This window comes from Pteronotus mesoamericanus, unplaced genomic scaffold, assembly GCF_021234165.1.
Source record: "Pteronotus mesoamericanus isolate MK-2021 breed Mesoamerican mustached bat unplaced genomic scaffold, CSHL_Meso_final contig_657, whole genome shotgun sequence".
NCBI lineage: Eukaryota > Metazoa > Chordata > Mammalia > Chiroptera > Mormoopidae > Pteronotus > Pteronotus mesoamericanus.
In genome coordinates, this window is record NW_026555229.1 from 7416062 (window position 1) to 7438269 (window position 22208).

The 22208-nt window shown below is 40.4% G+C and overlaps 1 protein-coding gene across 1 annotated transcript in view; it reads left to right on the forward strand.

Annotated features, from left to right (window-relative positions):
• Nucleotides 1–14488: 14488 nt before the first annotated feature.
• CFAP58 (cilia and flagella associated protein 58) overlaps nt 14489–22208 on the forward strand; it is a 94039-nt gene continuing 86319 nt past the window's right edge. The window contains exons 1-4 of the mRNA XM_054581222.1: nt 14489–14536; nt 15023–15304; nt 17302–17450; nt 21789–21945. Coding sequence (XP_054437197.1) covers nt 14489–14536; nt 15023–15304; nt 17302–17450; nt 21789–21945 — 636 coding nt within the window. The remainder of the gene's footprint in view (nt 14537–15022; nt 15305–17301; nt 17451–21788; nt 21946–22208) is intronic.

Consider the following 22208-nt stretch of genomic DNA (forward strand, 5'->3'; position numbering starts at 1 on the left):
GCCTGAGTTAGACATCTCCCCTCACCCCTGCTCCTCCCTGTAGTTTCCACAGCAACTTGTGGTTACTCAGGAAGGTGGGTTTTAAAAGATAGGAAAGTACAAAGGATTCAACTTCTGAGAACATCAGAGTCTAAGAAGGTAGGTAACCTCTGCTTCAAACACAGAAACGCTAAAAAAAATAAATAAATAAATAAAAAAGTCAACAGTTGAAAGAAAGAAGGAGGTGTTCTCTAGGTATGAGATAGGAAGAGGGAACTGTAAGGCACATGGGGTATTTGACAGGACCCCCCAGGTCTAAGCCCAAATAAGGACTTGGGGGGGTGGGACGGCGAGTATCCACTCTGGCCTTGTGTTCTAGAAAGGTAGAGATCTGGACTTGAGACCCCTACTTAAAGCTGGGACACTGGAAAGGCTGTTAGTGACTGGAGAATAGAAAAAGAAACAAAAAACAAAACAGAATAAAACCCCCCTGAAAATCCTTCCATTTGTCCAAGACCACAGGGAGGAAGTTTGTGGTTTGTCTGGGACTCTGGATGAATTTTTAAAACAAGTCTGCTATCGAAAGTGAAACCACTAGTTTCTCTATGCTGTTCACTGGTGTGAGGTCCTGGTTTACACTCCCCATGTGCTGAGGAAATTCTGAAGCCAACACAGTAGAAAAGCTGGTTCAAAAGTGATGAATCCCCTCGGTCCTGTCAGAGGAAATGCAAAACCACTTGTTTATTCTGATCTCTCACAGCATGAATAACTCCCATTGAGGATGAGTGTATAATAAGAAATAAACCAAAGGAAGAAATGAACCACATGAGGGGTGAACTGCATCCGTAAACAGGAGAAATAGCCCCTTAATAACCTGAGACAATAGAACACTTTGGAACAGATGATAAAATAGTTATGTTCAAAATAACTACAGAGCCAAAACTATAGAACATAATACTATGAAAAAAAGAATAAGCAAATTTGAAAAAAGACAAATACAATATATAGAAATAAAAATTTAGTCACTTAGATTTAAAAACCTCAATGATTAGAATTCTTTTTTCATCAAGGCAGCAATAACATATCAGTCAAAAATCCAATGAAAATTACGCATTAGAAAGGGGAAAATAAAGAAAAGTTAACATAATAATCTCATTTATAAATACCATCTTAGAATCCCTAAGTAAAATGTTAACACAAAATCCCAGTGACACATCAAAAGAATATTACATCATTAAATGAAAAATGGAAAGATCATCACCATAGATGCTGAAAAGCCATTAGACAAAATTCAGCATCCAAATATAAATAAATGCTTTTGTTAGCTTGATAAAAAGGTAAAGTTCAATCCCAACGCCAATATTGTGCTCCATGGGGAAATAATAGAAACTTTCATGTTAAAGTCAGTGCAAGACATGCATGTTCTCATTTACGCACCCTCCCTTAAATGAAAGTCAGTTAGGAATGTGTTTGACTGCAAATAATAAAATACATGATTATAATTTTATATGTGTCTAAGAATACAATTATAATTTTAGATGTGTCTAAGAATACAAGAGGCTTAAACAAATAGGGATTTATTTTTAAGCCTGTAGATAGGTGGCTGTTTTGACTCAATGCTTTGATAATTTTGGGGCTGGTCAAAGGTCATACACTTACTGTTTTGATATATAGTGCAAAATCGTCTTCCAAAGATGTTTCACCAATTTAGACTCAGCAAAAAAATTTGAGAATGCCTGTTTCCCTACATCTTTTTCTGCATTGGCTATTTCCTAACTTTATTTATTTTGCTTCTTTTTTAGTAACAACAACAAAAAAACATAGGTCAATGCCTTGATTTGCATTTCTTTTAATTATAAGTGGGGCTGAACAGAACATTATTAGTGGCCATTTTTACTTTTCTATTTGTGAATATTCAGCCATAACTTCACCTATTTTTTGTTGGCTTGTTCTTCATATGTGTTGTTCATGATCTTAAGTGTTAGATATGCTTTCAAAATTCACAGTGAAAGGTGAATTGTGATAAACACTGGACCAACTGTGGGCTGCTTCACAGTGTACTTCACAGTCAGGAACATTGGCAATAAAAATCAAAAAACAAAACATGGGAACAGATTTCCTGTTTACCCCCAGCTGTGGTTATCCCAGTATATGGAATAAAATACATGGCAATGGGAGGAACAGGAAGCCAATGCTAGTTATGAAGGGTCTGATGGATGGAAAAAAGGGGCATTTTCCTTGATTTGGTCAATCCCTCACTATCCTGAATTCACCTTTTCATGCAATTTCTAGAGATAATAACAAGTTGGCTTACAGGATGTTTCATTGGAACAGATTGCTTGGCTGAGACCTCAAAGGTGTCAGTTGAACAGGATGGATGATTTGCATTTGGCTATTTTTTCCTTCCAAGTCTGTCCTGGGATTCCTCCACCTCTTCTAGGAATGTGGGAGCCAGCAGGGCCTTTAGAAATTACTTACTGACAAAAATGAAGCCCAGAGAAGTTAGGTCACATACTAAAGGTCACATTTTTGCTTAGAAACAGAATATTAATAGCTAAAGCTTACCCTAGGTGCTAAATATTACTCTAAGCACTTTACAAATAACAACTCATAATATCATAATATTATGATATCATTCTCATAATATCCCCATATTATAGTTGGTATCATTAGCATTCTGTATAATAGAACAAAAAATGAGGCCTAGTGAGGCTAAGTAACTTATCCAATGTCACACAGCTCATAAGTGGCAGAGTTAGGCTTTGAACCAGAAACTTGGCTCCAGAATTTTGTTCTTAACTATGACTCTATATCATGTTCATAGTCAATCCCCTTCAAATGTTCAGCTACACTGAATTTCCCCCAAATGAGATTACAATAGTTAGAATATTTTTCAAACTATTTTGAAAATACATTTTACTTCAGAACCTGATATACTTACACACAAGTGTGTTATAATTGAAAGTTTCTTTAAAATGCTTACTAACTGTGATATACCCTGCCATATTCCCTCTTCTTTTTTCTATTCCTATCTTTACCCTCTTATGGAAAAAAAATACAGGTCACGATTTACTAATTAGTCATGATCCATGGTTTGAAAAAATGCTTCTTTAAACCACCCCTTTGACTCACGCCTCTGTTATGAAAGCTGTTGGTGGTTTATACATGTTAAACTTCCATCCACACTTCGCTTGGAGTGGGAAAGAATGTCAGATAATTTCTATCAAGCTTATCTCTCCCTGTAGTTAATGTCTAAAGAAGACACACAGGGACCTTAAAACAAATCACCATGCTGTATGTAACCTTAGGAAAACCTTTATTCACTCACCCATCCATCCACCTATGTATTCAATAAATATTTGAACACCTACTATACAACAGGCTTTGTGCTAAATTAGGAACTGAAAAACTACTGCCGGCAGCCCAAATCCAAAGCAACACCTGCTTCTGTAAATAAAGTTTTATTGTCTCATAACCATGCCCATTCATTTAAGTATTGTCTGTGGCTGCTTTTGTGCTATGATGGAAGAGTCGAGTAGCTGCTACAGAGACCATGTGCCCTGTGAAGCCTAAAATATCTCTTAATCTGGTCCTTTAGAGAAAAAGTTTGCAGAGTCTGGTGTTAGATTTTAAAATATAATGGCATTTTAGACTGGCCTCTGCCATCCTGGAGATTCGAATTATTCTGCTTCTTAAATTGGGTTTTGAGCTGCTTTTGTTGGGGGTGGGGGTGAGGATGGGGTTGGGGTCGGTCCAGGCTTTTTGTGTCCCTCCAATTGCCTCGGAGAACACCTGTTCACAGTAGATGCTCAGCAGGCGTTTTCTGCTGCTGAAATAATTCAGTAGATCTGGCAGCAGATAGTGGAAAGAAAGCAACCTACCTATAGGGTAGGAAAGAAAGTCTGTTCCTTTAACACAGCAGAGTTTCATTTTATAGATGTCTATCTTTGCTGCCATAAGAAGCAGGGCATCAACTCTTTTGAGTACTTACTGTGCATTTGACCCTGGGGTGGGGGGAGAAAAGAAAGGACTTCATTCTTTGCCACTTGTATCAGATGGGAAGAGAAATGGGACGAATGCATTTAATTGTTATTCTTACTACTTTTGTTTGGGGACCTGGTGTGTACTTGGTGGTGATTTTGTTCAGCTACCTCAGAATCCTAAATGTTTGTGTTCAATAGCTTTTAACTTTCCTTCATCACTAATGACACCCAGGAGTAATTGTTGGGTGTCTGAGTGTATAAGCTAATTGTATTCCTTCTTCTTGTCTTCCTTTCCTTCTTTCTTTCTTTATCAAACTTTCTATTTTGAGTATCTCTTATGTATCAGCACCATAGCTATATAAAAGAAAAGACTGGTTCTTCCAGTCTATGGGAAGGACATAGAAATAAATACACAATTAAAGTATAGTGTATTGACAGAGGGACACTCAGACTTTCTAGCAGCACAGAAGAGGAGTGCCTAACCAGGGAGGACTTCCTGGAGGAGGTTACACTGAGCTGAATCTTGAAAAACTCACTGGACAAAGAAGGAGACAGGATATTTCAGACAAGGGACCTGCATATGTGAAGTCTAGAGGTATTTAAAAATGTGGTGCTTTTCAGGGGATACTGGAGATAAGAATATTGACCCATCATCGATTTGAATAAAAATAATTTTTATTTATTCATTTATTTACTTATTCAATTTGTTTATTTATTTGTAGTGGAAACAGGATATGTGAAGCTAATCTTTTTAACCAACCTGGTTAGCTGGTTGGATTGTATAAGTCACTGTGACCTGGGGCCTCTTGGGTGAGAAGCACCAACTCAATGAGCGGGCCTAACTAGTCGTCCCCAAAATGAATCTGACGGGAAGAGCTGCGGTTGCTGTTAAGCCATTAAAATTTCAGCCAGGTAAGATGACTGGGTGGCTGTGACACTGCTGTCTCCTTCTCCTGGTAAAAACGATCTCCTGTGGTGGCAGATTGCCCGCTGCTTCCCCCTCAGGCCTGACCTTTCAGTCTTCCTCATAAATCTGCCTGAGCTTTCCTGCCTCTGTTGGTATCAGGACGGAAGTTTGTATGAAGACCCTTTGGGGATCGATGTCAAATGCTCCACAAATGTTCTGTTAAGTTACCTCTGCAGCAGACTGAAAATGGAGCAGATTAAAGAAATAAAATATGGTCTGAACAGTTTTGGAAAGCGCCAGCCAGCTGGGACTCCGCTCTGTCATCTAAGGTGAGCATAGGGGCAGCTGATAAATGATAACAATTTTCTGCAACACGTGGGCTTTTAATCTTCCCAACATCCTGGAGGAGAAATGTTAGATATGACAACCTGAGAGGTTTTTACCCTGTTTGCGGGGGGGACTGCAGGTGCGGGTTTTATATTTCATGGATGCTAAATCCAGAGATATCATAAGAATGACTGGACAAATAAGACCCGTATTGGTCAGGGCTTTGGGGCTTTTTTTGGAGTGGGGGCAGGTTTGAGCAATGGAAACTCACTTCATGTAGACTAAACAAATAAGGTGACTTTATTAAGAAGATGCAAATTATCTAGCAGAATGCAAGAGAGCAGCTGTTGCTAGGCCTCCTCAGGGACTGTAACCAGAATCTGAAGGGGTCCCCACAACCAAGGAAGTCCCCTGTCCCCCAGCTCTCCTCTTCTCTCTTGGTCCCATGGGTCCCCCTCCTGGCTCATTTGCTTTATTCTTCCCTCTATGCAGCCCACCTTTCTCTGCCGCTCCTGGGTTTCACATACTCAGTTCCAGGCCTCAGAATTGAGTGACTTGCAAGGCTTGGTCCCAACTATAAATCCCCAGGAAAAAGAATGGAATTGGCCCAATGTGGGTTAGGTCTCCACTCCTGACCCTTCCCGCTATGACCCTGGGGAGCAGGGAGGGCTATCTAGAACACCGTGGCTTCAGGGAGAAACATATTTCTGGGTGGGAGTTAACCAATCTCACTAGTGACATTATTCTTACTAGTCTCACTAGAGGATCGTGGGCTGTGTCGAAGCCCCCAGAATTGCTTCTAGGACCTCTGTGATCCGTTAGAGAAGTAACCTCTTTTTAGGGAACAGTTGCTTTGCATTGCAGGCTGGGGATTTCCAGGTAGGGCTGCATATTAGCACTTCTGTCTGCTTTTCACTTTATATCCTCCCTGGGCGCTGTTGAGGAGGTGAGCACTGTGTACATAACACTGTTCTTATTCCTGAATCTCAGCACACAGCTTAGATGTCCGGGGAAGGTGCTATAGGAGGCACTTGCATCCTGGTTTAAATAAGGAGCTTTGCAGAGGTATTAGAGCTCAGGATGGTGTGTTCAAGTTTTCTGGCACAGTGCATGGGTCTCTCTGTGGCTATCCCAGGTCTTTGAGTTTGCAGCTGTTTGTTTACTGTTCTTCAAAGCTCCACCATTCACCTACACCTTCTTTTCAACATTAGTGTCTACTGGCCCCTGATAGGGACCCCATCCTCCATGTGGCAGGATTTTTTGCATTCTTGCCTTCGTACCTGCCCAACACCATTTTTCACACTTGAAATTTCTTCTATTTTCTTCCATGTCTATAATTCATATGTTACCATTTAAGGTCAAGTCCAAGAGCTATGTCTAATATACCTTTCCCTAATAATGCCATCCTTCACTGGTCTTCTCCATTTTAGAACTCATTCAATAGTTGTTCACTTAATAGATACATACTGAGAGGAGTGATGGTCTTTTATATTAGTTTGCTGGGGCTGCTGTAATATAGTACCACAGGTTGGGTGGCTTAAGCAACAGGAACTTGTTTGCTTGCAGCTCTGGAGGTTAGAAGTCAAAGATCAAGGTCTTTCGTTTCTCCTGTGGTCTCTGTCTGGCTTGTAGATGGCCTCGTTCTCATTTGTGTCTTTCCTCTGTGTGTGATTCCTTGGCTTTTCTTCATGTGTCCAACTTTACTCTTCTTACTAGGATATCAGTCAGATTGGATTAGGACCCACACAAATGGCCTCATTTTAACTTACTCAGCCTGTTAAGGGCTCTATCTCCAAATATGGTCACATCCTGATGTACTGGATGTACTTCAACATACAAATTTTAGGGGGATACAATTCAGCCCGTAACACCAGTGGAAACAGGGCTGAACAAGACATATGTGATCCTTGCCCTCTTGTTGTTTGAAGCCTGGAAGACAAGAGAGATATTAAACAACCATTTCCATGAATATGTAATTACGGTGGTGGGACTGGTCCAAGAAGTGGAACACATGGCGCTTGAGAAGGTAGCCTGGCGTTGTGGGGTTGGTCAGGAAAGGTCTCCCTGAGGAAGTGAGATTTGTAGGAAGGATGGATGGGCGTCAGCCAGGTGAAGAGGGAGGGTTGAGTATTCTAGACAGAGAGGTCAGAGTGTGTGAATTCCAAGTAATGGGAAAGAACAGAGCATATGAGGAACAGGGATCGAGTGTGACAAGGAATGGTAGGAAGGCACCAGAAGGACAAAAGTTTCAGATTACACTGGATAGTGAGTCTTGACATCTTCATTTCAGTGCTTATTACATCCTATCTTGGACTGTTGAAAAAAATTTTGCGTGTGTGTGGTGGGGGGGGGCATGTATATTTTGCTTCTCATGCTCCTTTCGGGGAGGAGATCCTTCCAACTCCTTCATATCCTCCATAGCGTGCAGCATAGGACTGGGAATATAGTAGGTGCTCAATAAATAAATTAAGCAGGTGTAATGACAAAGAGATTGATAGAAGCACTTCATCTAAATTAGGGGCTGACTCAATCTTGGTGGGCCTGTTCTTCCAGGATGCTCTGAAGGTGAGGACTTTTGGTGGTATGATGCCACCTAGCGCTCCTTTGTATTACAACAACAAAGGGGAGCAGGTTGGTGAGTGTCAGGAATCTGAAAAATTAGAAGCAGAGCATTTTCTCTCGTCTGCATAGATTAATTTGTCCAACCACCCATGTTTTCATCCATTCATTCATCCATGTTTATGTCCATCTGCATCTCTTTCCTGTGAGTGGAACACGTCACGTTCCTTTCAATCCCCCGTGGTTCCCTGATTTCCCATGTTCAGGTCTTTCTTTCCCCACCTCATAAGCAATGCTTTCAAATATCAGTGTCTAGATTCCCTGAGCACCCCTGTTCAAAGTGATACCACCATATTGTGTTAGAATTGTAGATTTTTCTTTCCCCCTTTCCCCCAATGCGAAGGGCAGAGACTCTGCCTTAGTCGCCTCTGTGGATTTGTGCCAGCCTGTGCCTGCTATGTAGCAGATACTTAAAAAGAGTGTCTTCTGGATTGAATTACTGTCACCTTGGCAGGCCATCTGCTAATGCAATGGTCCCTGAGGAGTTTCCTGTGGAACAAGAGGACACAGAGCCTCACAGTAACACAAGATATGAACAGATTCCACAGCTGGTGGGCCCAATGTGTAGCCAAGTTTCCTGTGAATATACCGAGCAGCCTGAGTGGTGATGCCTGCCCATCGCCACCTCATTTCCAGTAGCTTGGCTTACACTTTGGTTCAGCTGCATCATCAGTTTCACTTGCTACCTTTCCCACCCACCCCTGACTATGCTTCAGCCATGTTTCGTCCTGTGTCCACCAGATATACAGTCTCAGTTCATGAATGAGATATCATTATACAAATCTTAATTTTCCCACAAGTTAATTCATAAATTCAATGAAGTGCAATGAAAATTTCTCATGAGGGACTTGAAAAACACCCTAAAATTATATGGGATGATAAATGTTCATGAATAGCCAATGTAATTTTGACAGAAATAGGGATGAGGGACTTGCCCTTTAACCATGAAGACTGGTTACAAAACCCTAGTAACAAAACCCATGGTACTGACACAGGAACAAACCAGGTATCTCAGAAAAGATCCATTTATATTTAGGAACCAAAATATTGAAAAATTGGCTCACTCCATTGAGAGAAATACAATCAAGTCCTTATCTCAAGCACATATAAAAGGATGAACTCCAGATGGACTAGAGGACTGAATGTGAAAATGTAAAACTGTGAAGCTAATAGAAGAAAATGACAGGGAATACCTTTATAGCCTTGGGATTCAGAAGGACTTCTTAGATCACACTGAAGAAGGCATATAAAATCTCAGAAATACATATAAAGGATTACAAAATTAAGGATTATTGTTCTACAAAAGACATCACAGGAGAGGTTTCCAATCTTTGAAAGCAGATGAATGTCCGGACTTTACAAACACCTCTTGTAAATCAAAAAGAAAAAGACCATTAGGAAAATAGGAAAAGGCTATGAATAGACAATTTACAAAAGGAGACCCCAAGTGGCTTATGAATATATAAAGAAATGCTCAACCTCACTAGTAGTCAGAGAAATACTAATTTAACACAATGTGTTGATGCTGTTCAATATTGACAGAAATTTTTAAAAAATTGACTAATGAGTCAGTTTTATAAGACAGAATAGTATCTGACTCTTAGAATAATATCTGGCACTTAGTAAACATTATATGAATTTATAAATAAATGCACTACCACATGCTGGCAAGGATGGGAGCGGGGGGACAGAAACCCTTACACTATGTGCTAGAGTGTCATTTAGGGCAGCAATTCTGGTGTGCGACCAGGCAGTACCTGGTGAAGTAAAGTACTCAGGCTTCCATCAGGCTACTAAACACCTTTGTGCCTTTGGAAAATGGAGTTCACCACTGAGCAGAAAAATCTGAAAAAAGGCATAACCTCTGGGTAGTCCAGCCTTCTTAGTTTCATGACTTGACTTAGGGAACAGAACTTTTACAGGAAGAAAAGGAGACATCTTTCTCCAGTAGGGCACATGATATGGAGAAGAGAGTGAGGATTGCTTCTCAGCCCCCATTGGCCTCCTGACTGGGAGTCTCTGTGCATAATCAAATGCTATGGCTCCATGCATTCCCTATGACTTGGACAATCCCATTCCCAGACGTATATCTCAGAGGAATTCGCACACAGGTCTATAAAGGACCATGGACAAGGATGATCATTGCTGCATCGTTTGTGTTATTGGAGATGTGGAGGCAGCCTTGATATCCATCACTTGGGGGACAGAAGTAAAAGGTGTGGATGTCCAATACATGCAGCAATCAAAAGCAATGAACTGGGATTACAGTACCAACTGCAACCACGGATAGATACTGAAAAAGACTATTGAGTGAAAAAAGGAGAAAATAAGATGGTATCATTAAAACTGCTATATATTTTCCAAAAAAAAAAAATGCATATCCAAGCATGGTAGCATGAATGCCAGCGGGGCTGAGGATGAGGAGTGGGAGCAGGGATGGGGGTAAAGGGGAAGAAATAGAAAGAGAGGGGTCTTGCATGGTTCATGACCCAAGAAGTTTAATTTCTCCCATTCTCTGTACCTGAAGTCTAAGGGGTGTGGAGGTGAAGGGGAAGTGGGGTGGGGAGGTGAAGGGGAAGTGGGGTGGGGAGGTGAAGAAAGGGTCTTGAGGGAGGAGCCCCAGGTGCTTGGCAGATTTTCACCATGTGGCTCCAAATACCTAGGTACGTTTTCCCAGGGTGTCTTGAGCTCCGCACCCTATTTTTCTCACCACTAGTGACCAAACTGTTAGAAGGCAGGGCCTGTTTTTTCCTCTACCTTCGTTTTCCCTGCCTGTGTCTTGCATTCACTAACTGCTTCTTCAGGGTTAGAACTGACTTGAATTGAGATGATTTCTTGTTCCCATGACAGAGTCTCTGTCACAGAGGGCAGAGGGTGGCTGCCGGTCCTTCTCTCTTCCAGAACCGTCTGATCCACATTTCTTTGTAAGCGTTAGTCTTCCGATTCTCCTTTGCCAGCTCCCCAGTCTCCTCTACCGTCCTCGTTCTTGGTTGCTTATTGCCATCCTTTCTCTCCTTTCCCTTTGGTGTTTCCAACTTCTGCGCACCCCCTGGGACAACTACTAGTTTCTCAGAGGCACTGTCTCCTTATTTCCTTGGTCCCGCCCTATTCAGAATATTTGCATATCTATAGAAGGAACAGCGCTCGGGGCTGGACCTCAGGGGCTCCTCCCTCTTCGAACTTCCGCTGACGCCACTTAGAGGGAGTGGTGGTTGCCAGGCGACGGGAGGACGCACCGAGCGCCTACTTGGGGGCAATAGAAATAACGTGGTGTGGTTTCAGAAGCTGGGGGCAGTGCACAGCCCTTTCCTCAGACTCCTGCCCAGTTTCTGCGACGTCCACAGCAGGCTCTGAGGGTACCCCCAGAGAACGTCGGGATGGCTGAGGTCAGGAGTCAGCGCCCTTCTCTCTGTCGCCTCTCACTTGACCCCTCCCCATTGTCCCTCTCCTCCTGTCCTCTGTCATACCCACTGATTCCAATATCTTCCGCATCAATATCCTAACCCTATTCACTGCCTCACCTCACCCCTTCCCAGCTGGCTCTGGCCCCATTACCTCCTGTCCCTCCTTCCATTGGATGGATGGATATTCTCCACCCCTACTATTAAATTGGCTCTGTGCTAAAAGTAGTAGGAAATTCATGACAGGCACCCACTCCTACATTTTGAGCCACAAGAGAGATACACATAGACATATTGATGTCTCACTGACTGATGGGACCTACAAGAAGTCTTCATAGACATCTGTTGTCACCCCTATTCCCTGACTTTTGAACACTGGTCACACCATGGTTCAATGGATTACCTGCTGTGACACATCTTCATTAAGCTCTTCAGCCCATCGCCACTGCCCTGTGTTATCACTGACCATTGCGTTATGATCTTTAGCCTTTATTCATGTTCCCACATTGCAGTGCAGCCCCATCTTCAGCTTCACTCATTCACATCTTTTCTTCCCACCTCCTCTTCCTGTTCCTTCTAACTTTCTCTTCGCCCCTGTTATTTGCTTTTGAGTATTTCCCGCCCCCCATTGTCATCTTGGTTTATTACATTCTTCTTCATTTTCCGTATCATTAGCCCCAGACGCCACTACTATGAAATAATTTTCCCCCAGTCTCCCTTTCCTTTCATTATCTTCCCCTATTTCTTCCTTCTATTTTTCTTCTCACTTGATCTCAGCCAGCTTTCTCTCACCTCGGCTTTCATAAGTCTTCGTTTCCACTCTCGCCTCATTTTTCACTGTGGCTCTCTTTTCCTTTTCTCTTTTCCCCACTAATTGATATTCCCAGCACCTAGAACAGTGCCTGGCAGATAGTAAACACCCAATAGATAAGTGTTGAATGAAGGAGTATCACAGTTCCTCCCTGAATAATTCACATTGAAACCATGTTTCCAAAATAAATATCTTTATGTGCCATAACAGTGTTAATACCAATTGGTTGTTGGTCACAGCTAAGAGATATTTTTTGCTTTGCTTTTAATAGTGTGTTTTTAAATAACAATATAAACAAATCTGTTTTGTTCATAAAAGTTTCTTTAAAACTTTCCTTTCTTTGATGTTTTTCCATTCCTGTGCTAAGTGCCAGGTGTACAGGGAAAACCTGGTGTGCCAACAAATCATTAGGCTGGTGATCAAGTGTTGGCATTAATACCATTTACAAGGATGGAACCGAGAACATTGCCATGATATATTTTTGTGTGCACTCATGTTTAGCATCAACAAGGGGAAAGCACAGAGCAGCAGCAGCTCCATATTTCCTTAATATGATTTTTCCTCCTTTGTGGAATTGCTGTATTGTGATTTTTGCAATAATCTGCTTTTAGTCAGGAAGAAAACTTCTGTTGAGTTTAACATTAGTACTAACACTGTTACACGACATGTTATAGATATGCTTGTGACTTGACACCTATTTTAGGGGGTGGATTCTGGTTTGCTTGCATGTCATCCTTAGAAATTTAATCAACAGTACTAATGTTTTTGAAAACCAAAAATATGGAGACTTTCTTCATGTTGGGCAAGACAGACTTGTCAAAGCAGAAGGGGAACTAGACTAGTTGCCCAGAATCTTTAGGGTGAATTTGAATTTTTCTTTATTATTGGGATTAAAGATTATCTCAGTTGATTTCTTTGATTAGCAGTAGAGCTTTGATGGCAAAGCCCTTCTTCCCTCTTATACTTTAGCCAACTTGAACTTCTTGTTTAGTCTCAAATTCTAGATACTTCCTTGAACCTGAACCTTTGCTCATGCTTTGCCATCTGCCAGGAGTGCCCTCTGTCTCCATATCCACCTGTGAATATTCCATTCTCTCTTCTGGGCCTGCTTAAATGTCATTTTCTTCATGAAATTTGCTTTAATCCTAGCTGCTGGGAGTAATTCTGTCTTTGTAGAATTTTGAATCTGTTTTATGGCAGGTATCAAATTCTATACTTCCATTATGGGAAAACACCCCATCCATTTCCTGTGGGAGGGTTGTTTATTCTTGATCTTGGTATCTCCTATAGGCTCCATCATCCCAACTTACATATAGCAGATATTCAATAAATATTTACTGAATAAGTGAATAAATATATTAACCATACCTATTCTTTTTGATTATTGTGCTGTGTCTAACAAGAAGTAGGTGTGTTAGTTTGCTAGGGCAGCCATAACATAGTACTGCAAACTGGGTGGCTTGAAACAGCAGAAATTTCTTTTCTCACATTCTGGAGATTAGAAGTCCGAGATTAAGGTGTTGGCAGGGCCGTAATCCTTCTAGACTCAGTAAAATCCTCGCTTGCTTCTTCCTAGCTTCTGCCGGTAGCCAGCGATCCTTAGCTTTCCTTGGCTTGGAGCTGCATCAGCCTAATCCATGCCTCTATCTTCACATGGCATTTTCCTGTGTGTGTTTGTGTCCAAATCCACCCCCACTGCTTTTATTGAGATGTAATTGACATGTAACATTGTATTAGTTTTAGGTGTACAACACAGTGGTGGGCAAAAGTAGGTTTATAGTCATTCTTATGGAATATAATGCAATAATTAATAAATAATAATACAAGAACAAACTGTCTTTTGTGTACTCACAACTGCAAACCTACTTTTGCCCCACTCCGTATAATGATTTGATATATGTATATACTGCAAAAAGATTACCACAATAAATTTGGTTAAAATCCATCACCATACAAAGTTATAATCCCGCCTTCTTGTATAAAGACACCAGTAGTATTGAATTAGGACACAACCTACTCCATCCAGTATGACCTCAGCTTAACTAATTATATATGCCAAGACTCTATTTCCAAAGAAGGTCACATTCATAAGTATTGGGGGTTAGAGCTTCAACATAACTTTGTGGGGGACATTATTTAACCCATACACTAGAGAAATAAGAATTCTTATGTAACTAACTCCTGGGTTCTCACCTAAGTCATGGACAGACTTGCTGGAATTATATTTGCATGTCAGGGGTTACAGTTTTAAATAACTTGTTGTCCAGCTGATTATGGAAAGCAAATGTGGGAAAGGCCCATGAGCATTGTACTGGGGACATGTCAATATATTTGTGGAGATGACCTATCCTAATGTTCTTAAGGGATAAAAATGATGGAATATCTTTTAGGAGACTATTCCACATTTCCTATGGGTTTCACTCTATGTGTGGTTTCATAGTATTTATACCAAGATCTTCCTATGTCTGACCTCAATGTGCTGTGGGTTCCCTCTGCAATCCTGGGGGCAGTAAGAAGCAGGACCAAATGGAAATAGATCAGGGTTTGGAATAATCATAGCAGCTATCAATATTTATTGAGTGCCTACTGTTTGCCAGGCACTTGGCTAAGTGTTGAACATGAATTATCCCATTTAATCTAATCCATAACAATACCATGTGGTAGAAAATATTACATACAGGGGTGGGCAAAGGCAGGTTTACAGTTGTAATACAAATAAATAAGACAATAATTAATAAATAATAATACAAGAATAAACTCTGTTTTGTATACTTGCAAATGTAAACCCAGTTTTGCCCACCTCTGTCTGTATATGCAGCATTAGGGCATGGACATCACATAGTTGTTCCCAACATATAGTCTTAAATGTTCTGCTTGCCTGTGCTTTTACTTTGCTTGTCTGAAGGTCTTTAATTCATGGATGTTAACGGTAACTCCTGAATAGTCATGTTGCAAATGTTGGAATGCTCATTCCCATCGCTGCTCTTCTGTACAGGAGAAGGATGATAAAGCAGTGCTGGAAGAAAGTGCATATGAAGAAATCGAAAAGGACTTTCAGGAGGTTCTCAATGAACTTTCAGGAGACAAAGGTCTGGAGAGATTTAAGATTGAATATGAGAAGCTTCATGCCATCATGAAAAAGTCTTATGACAATGAAAGGCGTCTGATGGCCAAATGCAGAGAGCTCAATGCCGAGATCGTGGTTAATTCCGCGAAGGTCGCCACTGCCCTGAAGCTCTCCCAGGATGATCAGACCACCATTGCATCCCTGAAAAAGGTCAGTGATCTTCTAGAAACGGCATCAATGGAGCGCTGCCATCAATGCATCCTATATATAAAACATCATCCTTTCATCATATTGACAGCTCAGGGCTGGTTGTAAATGAGTTATTAAGTTAAAATTTACATGATTTATGTATTCATTAAGCCTAGGGAATAACATTCATTTTCAAAGAAAATAATTAGACGGGGTGAATTTCACTATTCAGAATATAATATGAAACCTTACTGGCTTGGTTTCTGAGAAATAATGGGTTAGCAAAGAGAATTAGAGATAAGTATAATATTAGGAATGTCAGTATGCCTTGTTTGATACAAGATGAATAATAATTAAATATCTTGTGATGATAGCTTGTTAAAGAAATTTTCATATTTCTACTTTTTTTTTTTTTTTTTTTTTTTTACTGTTTTAGGAGACATTACCTTGGAAATACCCAGATAGTAATTTTCATGATTTTTTTTTCTTAGTGTCTCTGCTTCTGCCCTGGTCTTCCCAGTTCCTTGTAATGGGACAACAGGGATTCATCTGGCTTTGCTTTACACTTTATTTTTCCATCCTCAAGTGTGTTGCATTATTTTGAAGGTAAAACATAAATGTTCCATGTTGATTTCAGGGTGATAAGAGTTTAATTTATAATTAAAACCCTAGTGATGAGAAAAAAATTCACAAACTTTTAAGATAATTCCCTTGATATGCAATTAAACACCTGCCAATTCAAATACATTTCCAAGACCAGTGCAAATATGACACGTTTTCTTAGAAATGACTTTTTTTAAGTATTATTTTTTTCCTGTTGTCATTTTCTTCTTTTTGCTGAAAAATCAACATAAAGAAAGCTTTCCTTCATTTTATGATGAGGAAAAAAACCACTTTTTGTTGGAAATTTAAAAACTGAAAATGGAAGTCATGAGTTGATTAAAATCTAATTGATGAAGTTGAAGTTGATTTGGGCAAATCTTAGTATAATCATATTTCCATTTAAATATCCTTCATCAGTTTGGTTAAAAATAGTGTATATGGTTGCTACAGAAAAACATGTCCCATAAACTGACATTTTGTTTTGAATTACTGAATTGTGTGTTGTAGTTTACCCAAGTCATTTCTCTCTATTGTAATAGCATGAATTTATTTAATTAAATGCTCTCTACCACTCATATTATTCCTTGTCAACATGAAAATGGAATATTTTCACCTTAAGCGAAGAGATTCTTAACTACATAAAGGATGCACATTCCAATGGATGAAATTTTGCAAGAAATTAAGTGGCAGGGTAAAACTTAAGGCTGTTGCAATATTTACTGTGCTTTGTTCATTTATTTGAATGGCTGTAATTCACTTTTAAGTATTTATGTTAATATTCAACATTGCATTTCATAATAGTAAGGAAGCCAAAACTACATAAGTCATTGTTTTCATTGTTTTCAATTAGAACACAACAAAGACCTCTTTACTATGAATTGTTCTAAAGCTCACATGGCCATCAGGAATTTACTTGGGACCTAAGGGCAAAATATATATATATATATATTTTAATTTAGAATTTAGCAAGAGCTTCCCATTTAGGGCTTGGATCCAAGATCATTCTTTAGTGATAAAGCTTATTTTTAAAAAATAAAATATCTGGACATGGAAAGCACATAAGCTTTTACTTTTAATTTGGAAACCTGTCTTAACATTTTTATTAGATATACCCTTCTAGCTATAACAATGCTTGCAGTATATGAGCTTTGCAGCCACACTCACCTACACACACACACAAAATACTCTTTTCAATACTCTCCTAAAAACTGGAATTCAGTATTGACTAGCTCATGTTGCACAATTCAGTGAGTCAATATAAATTTAATGCATAATGTATTATAATCTTCTATATAATCTTCTTTCCCCATAAAGGACTACTACATTGTAGTTGTTTTATTATTCTGTTTACTGAGTTTATCTTACATCTGGAACCTAGTTTGGTTTTTCTCACTGATGTCCTGTGGCCCATCTAGGAAATTGAAAAGGCCTGGAAGATGGTGGATGCAGCCTATGACAAAGAGCAGAAGGCGAAGGAAACGATTCTTACCCTGAAAGAGGAAATAGTGAAACTAACCAAACTAGTCGAGCAAGGGTCTGGACTGACAATGGACCAGGATAGCAAGTAGGTCATAGCCTTCTTGATGTATGTTGGACTTGCTTTTGCAGAGGACTCCTTCAACACAGCCTGGAGTGTGTCGGGGTCACATTGAACATAATACAAGACACTCTTTCTTTGTTGGTTTCCTGGAGATTGTTTTCTGTCTATTGCTCTTTCTTTCTTTTAAATATTCCTTTTCTCCACACCCCAGACCTCCTAATTTATGGTTATAGGAAACTTCCGGGTCTATAAGAATCAGTGCTACAGTTTCAAAATGAGTAAAGATTTTAGGTTTATTTCTCTCAAATGTGTGTGGAATGGAACTGGCTGCTTTTTTTTTTTTTTTTGTCCAGATTGCCACCTCCTCCCATACAGCCTTCCTCTCCCCCCATGATTAGTGGCATCACCATCCTTCTAACTTCTCAGGTTCTGGGCCAGAAAACAGAGTTGCTCTTCACCCTTGTCACTCCTCCCTTAAAACTTTGTCCTGTTGATTCAGTCTTCACTTCTGTCTTCCTCTCCTCCCTATTGCCAGAGCTACTGCCTTAGTGTTGGGACCTCCTATCCTTGCTGGATTTGACAGTACACTCCTATCTGGTCTCCTTGCCCTCAAGGAGACATCTTCCTTTTTATTATCCACCACATACCAGACTGCTGATTCTGAAACATGCACCTGGATGCTTCCATCTCCAGCATAAACACTTTTTGATAGCTACCCAATCCCAAGGGATAAAGCCCAAAGTTTGAACGTGTCTTTCAGGGCCTTCCCAGATCTGCCCCAATCAGCCTTTCTAGACTCATATCCAGCAACACTATGTTACTCATGACTCCGCATTTTTGAACATGTTGTTTTCTATGCCAGGAATGTTTTTTCTTCCTTCATCCACATAGCAAACAACTATGCATCCTTCAAGATTCATCTCAAACCCTATTTTAACTTCATTGCCATCAGCATCTCTGTTCCGACTTCCTCCCCACCTCCAGACCAAGTGACCAAGCAAGAGAATCACTGTGTTTTCTGTTTCCATTAAGAACCATCATCTACCTCAAGTATGACATCGACCACATTGTATTGAAATTATTTGTTGATGTGCTTCTGTACCCATTAGGCTGTGAACTCTCTGGAGAAAGACACCTTCACCTTCCTTTCAGGAGTCTAGCACTGTGCAGGCCATGCCAAACCTTGCATTTTTCAGGAATGCACATAGGCTTCCTTAGGCATCTTTAACCAAATCTAACTGCTGTCTAGGTTTCCTGTGCTTTCTGGATGCATTTATCCCGTGTTGATACATAGTTCTAAGTGGAGGGACTAGGAAGACAAGCAGATGTGGTGCCCATCATCATAGTCTCTATTTTCTTGTCAGAGAAGTCAAGCATAATCAGAGCAACTAGGAAAGAACAATGTGAGGGAAATGATTCAGTTAGGAGGCGTTTTAGTGAGAATTGGCACATGGCTGAGGAGGAAAACTGAAGAAACTGTCCAGCCCAGAATTTTATCTTCAACAGTACTCTCAGGTATAGCTTCTCTTTTCATAGGAACCTTAGAATTTGAGGTTTTGTTTCTGGAGAAGAGTTTCAGTGTGGTTTTGAAGGCTCCTTTATGTTATATCAAAGTTGTTGGTAAATAAACATCATTAAATTATTGTGTTTTGAACAGTCCTTTGATGACTGTCAGCTGCACGGGCCTCTGCCTTCTCAGCTCTAAAGTAGCTGCCTTGCTCTAGACAATTCTGCTGCACAAGTCAAATCAGACATAGTTTTTTTACTTTCAAAATGCTAATTTTGCAGGAAGTCATGACAAATTATATGTAATGGTTTTTGAAATGTGGAGGTAACTGGTTTACAATTCAAATCAACAAATATTATCACATACTCTCTAAAAACTGAGATCATGAATGATTTTCCAAATTTTGTTGTTGGAAACACTTGATGTGGATTGCATTTCCTTGGGAGAAACTATACTCCATGGATGAATGGATAGAAAAATGGCAATGTGGAAGATGGAGGCATAGGTAGATACACTTTGCCTCCTCACACAACCAAAAAGAAAGACAACAATAAATTTAAAAACAAAAATTAACCAGAAAATTAGCCAGAAAATCGAATTGCATAAAAGTCTGACAACCAAGGAGTTAAAGAAGAAACATTCATCCAGACTGGTAGGAGGGATGGAGACAGGCAGCCGGCTGGAGAGGACCCATGGCAAGGAGGTGGCTGGAGGACCCGGCAGGCAAGGTGGAGGCTGGCAGACCAGGTGATCCCACATTTGCGTATGGATAAACTGGACGAACAACTGGGGAGTGAGACATACTGCGCACTCCAGGGTTCCAGTGTGGGAAAAGAAAGCCTCAAAACCTCTGGAGCTAAAAGCCTGTGGGGGTTGCGGCGGCAGGAGAAACTCCCAGCTTCACAGGAGAGTCCGTTGGACAGACCCACAGGGTCCTAGAATGTACACAAACCCACCCACCCAGAAATCAGCACTAGAAGGGCCCAATTTGCTTGTGGGTAGTCGGGGAAGTGACTGAAAGCTGGCCAAGAGCCAAGCAAGTGGCATTGTTCCCTTTGAGACCACTCCTCCACACACAGCGTCACGACTCAGCAACCTGGGTTGCCTCCCTTCAATACCTAAGGCTCCACCCCTTCCAACTTAACAGGTGTGCTGAGACAAAGAAATATGGCCCAAAGGAAAGAACCGATCAAAGCTCCAAAAGCAGAACTAAGCAATGAACCGATAGCTAACCTATCAGATGCACAGTTCAACACACTGGTAATCTGGATGCTCACTGAAGTGATTGAGTATGGTTGCAAAATGGAGAAAAAAGTGAAGGCTATGCAAAGTGAAATAAAGAAAAATATACAGGGAACCAACAGTAAATGGAAGGAAACTGGGACTCAAATCAATGATTGGGAGAAGAAGAGAGAGGTAAACATTCAACCAGAACAGGATGAAGAAACAAGAATTCAAAGAAATGAGAAGAGGCTTAGAAACCTCTGGGACAACTTTAAGCGATCCAATCATAAGGGTGCCAGAATGAGAAGAGGAAGAGTAAGAAATTGAAAACTTATTTGAAAAAATAATGAAGGAAAACTTCTCCAATCTGGCCAAAAAAATAGACTTCCAGGAGATCCAGGAAACTCAGAGAGTCCCAAAGAAGTTGGACACAAGGAAGCACACACCAAGGCACATCATAATGACATTACCCAAGATTAAAGATAAGGAGAGAATCTTAAAAGCAGCAAGAGAAAGGAGACAGTTACCTACAAAGGAGTTTCCATAAGACTATCAGCTGATCTCTCAAAAGAAACGCAGACAAGAAGGGGCTGGCAAGAAGTTTTCAAAGTCATGAGAAGACAAGGATCTACGTCCAAGATTACTCTATCCAGCAAAGCTGTCATTTAGAATGGAAGGGCAGGTAAAGTACTTCCCAGATAAAGTCAAGTTAAAGGATTTCATCATCACCAAGCCCTTATTATATGAAGTGTTAAAGGGACTTATCTAAGAAAAAGAAGATCGAAAAACTATGAACAGTAAAACAGAGGGGAGGGGGAAGAATGGGGGAAAAGGTACAGGGAATAAGCAGCATGAATAGTAGGTACAAAATAGGTGGGGAAGGTTAAGAATAGTATAGGAAATGGAGAAGCCAAAGAACTTATATGTACGACCCATGGACATGAACTAAGGGTGGGGGATGCTGGGGCGTGGGGTGGGGTACAGTGGAGGGGAATAAAGCAGAGAAAAAAATGGGACAACTGTAATAGCATAATCAAAAAAATATAGAAAAATAAGAAAAAAAGAAAAATGGCAATGTGTATTATTTGCTTATGTTTATGTTTCACTTTAGACTTTATAACTATGATCATAGCCCTCCAGTGGATATAGTAAATAAATAATTTCCTAAATTCACATCTCCTTAGGATTAATAATAAGAGTTGACAGTAGCAATTATAGCTTTGTTGTAACAAATTTAAAATACTACAGAGGTGTGGAAACTAAGGAGTAAAGATCATACCCCCAACTCTTCCACCCTAAATTTTACTTTTCAGAGATAAGTTACCAGTTGGTGCCTATTTTTCTGGATTTCCATTAAAAAAAACCCTATAAAACACATACACACTCACACATGGATACTGTAATTTCTTAAATATGAGAAAGGGGATTATATTATGAATGTTATTGTTTGCACTTTTGTTTTTGTTAATAAGTCGAAAACAGCTCCCATGTCAGGGCATGAAGACCTTTCCCTTTCACACCTGAATAGCATTCATCCTTGATCCGGAGTCTTCCAGGTACAAATGAACTCAGAGGATGAATCCCCTGAGCAGATGGCTGTTTAGTCTGACTCCTGTGTTCTTCTTTTTTAGTATCCGAGATTTACTCAAGTTCAAAGAAGAGGTGACAAAAGAGCGAGACCAGCTCTTGTCAGAAGTGGTGAAATTACGAGAGTCCTTAGCTCAGACCGCTGAACAGCAGCAGGAAGTGGAGCGGAGGAGAGAAGAGGCAGAGCACACCATGAGTCAGGTCAGCTCTGCCAGGGAGGGCACCATGAAGGGACATTACCTTCCAGAAGGACGTTTTGTCCTTCTCCAGTCTCCCTCTCTCACATTTACCCCCGCTGCCCAAAGGAAGCTTCCACTGTTCTGCTTGCTTCTCTGGTTGGTTCTTGCAAGAGCAGTCTGACTGGACTCACTCTTCCTGAAACTCTGTCTCAGAAGTCACTAAGGCAGGGCACTATTTACAAGTCTGGCCCAAGAAGGTACACCCCGGGAAGGCCAGGGTGCCCT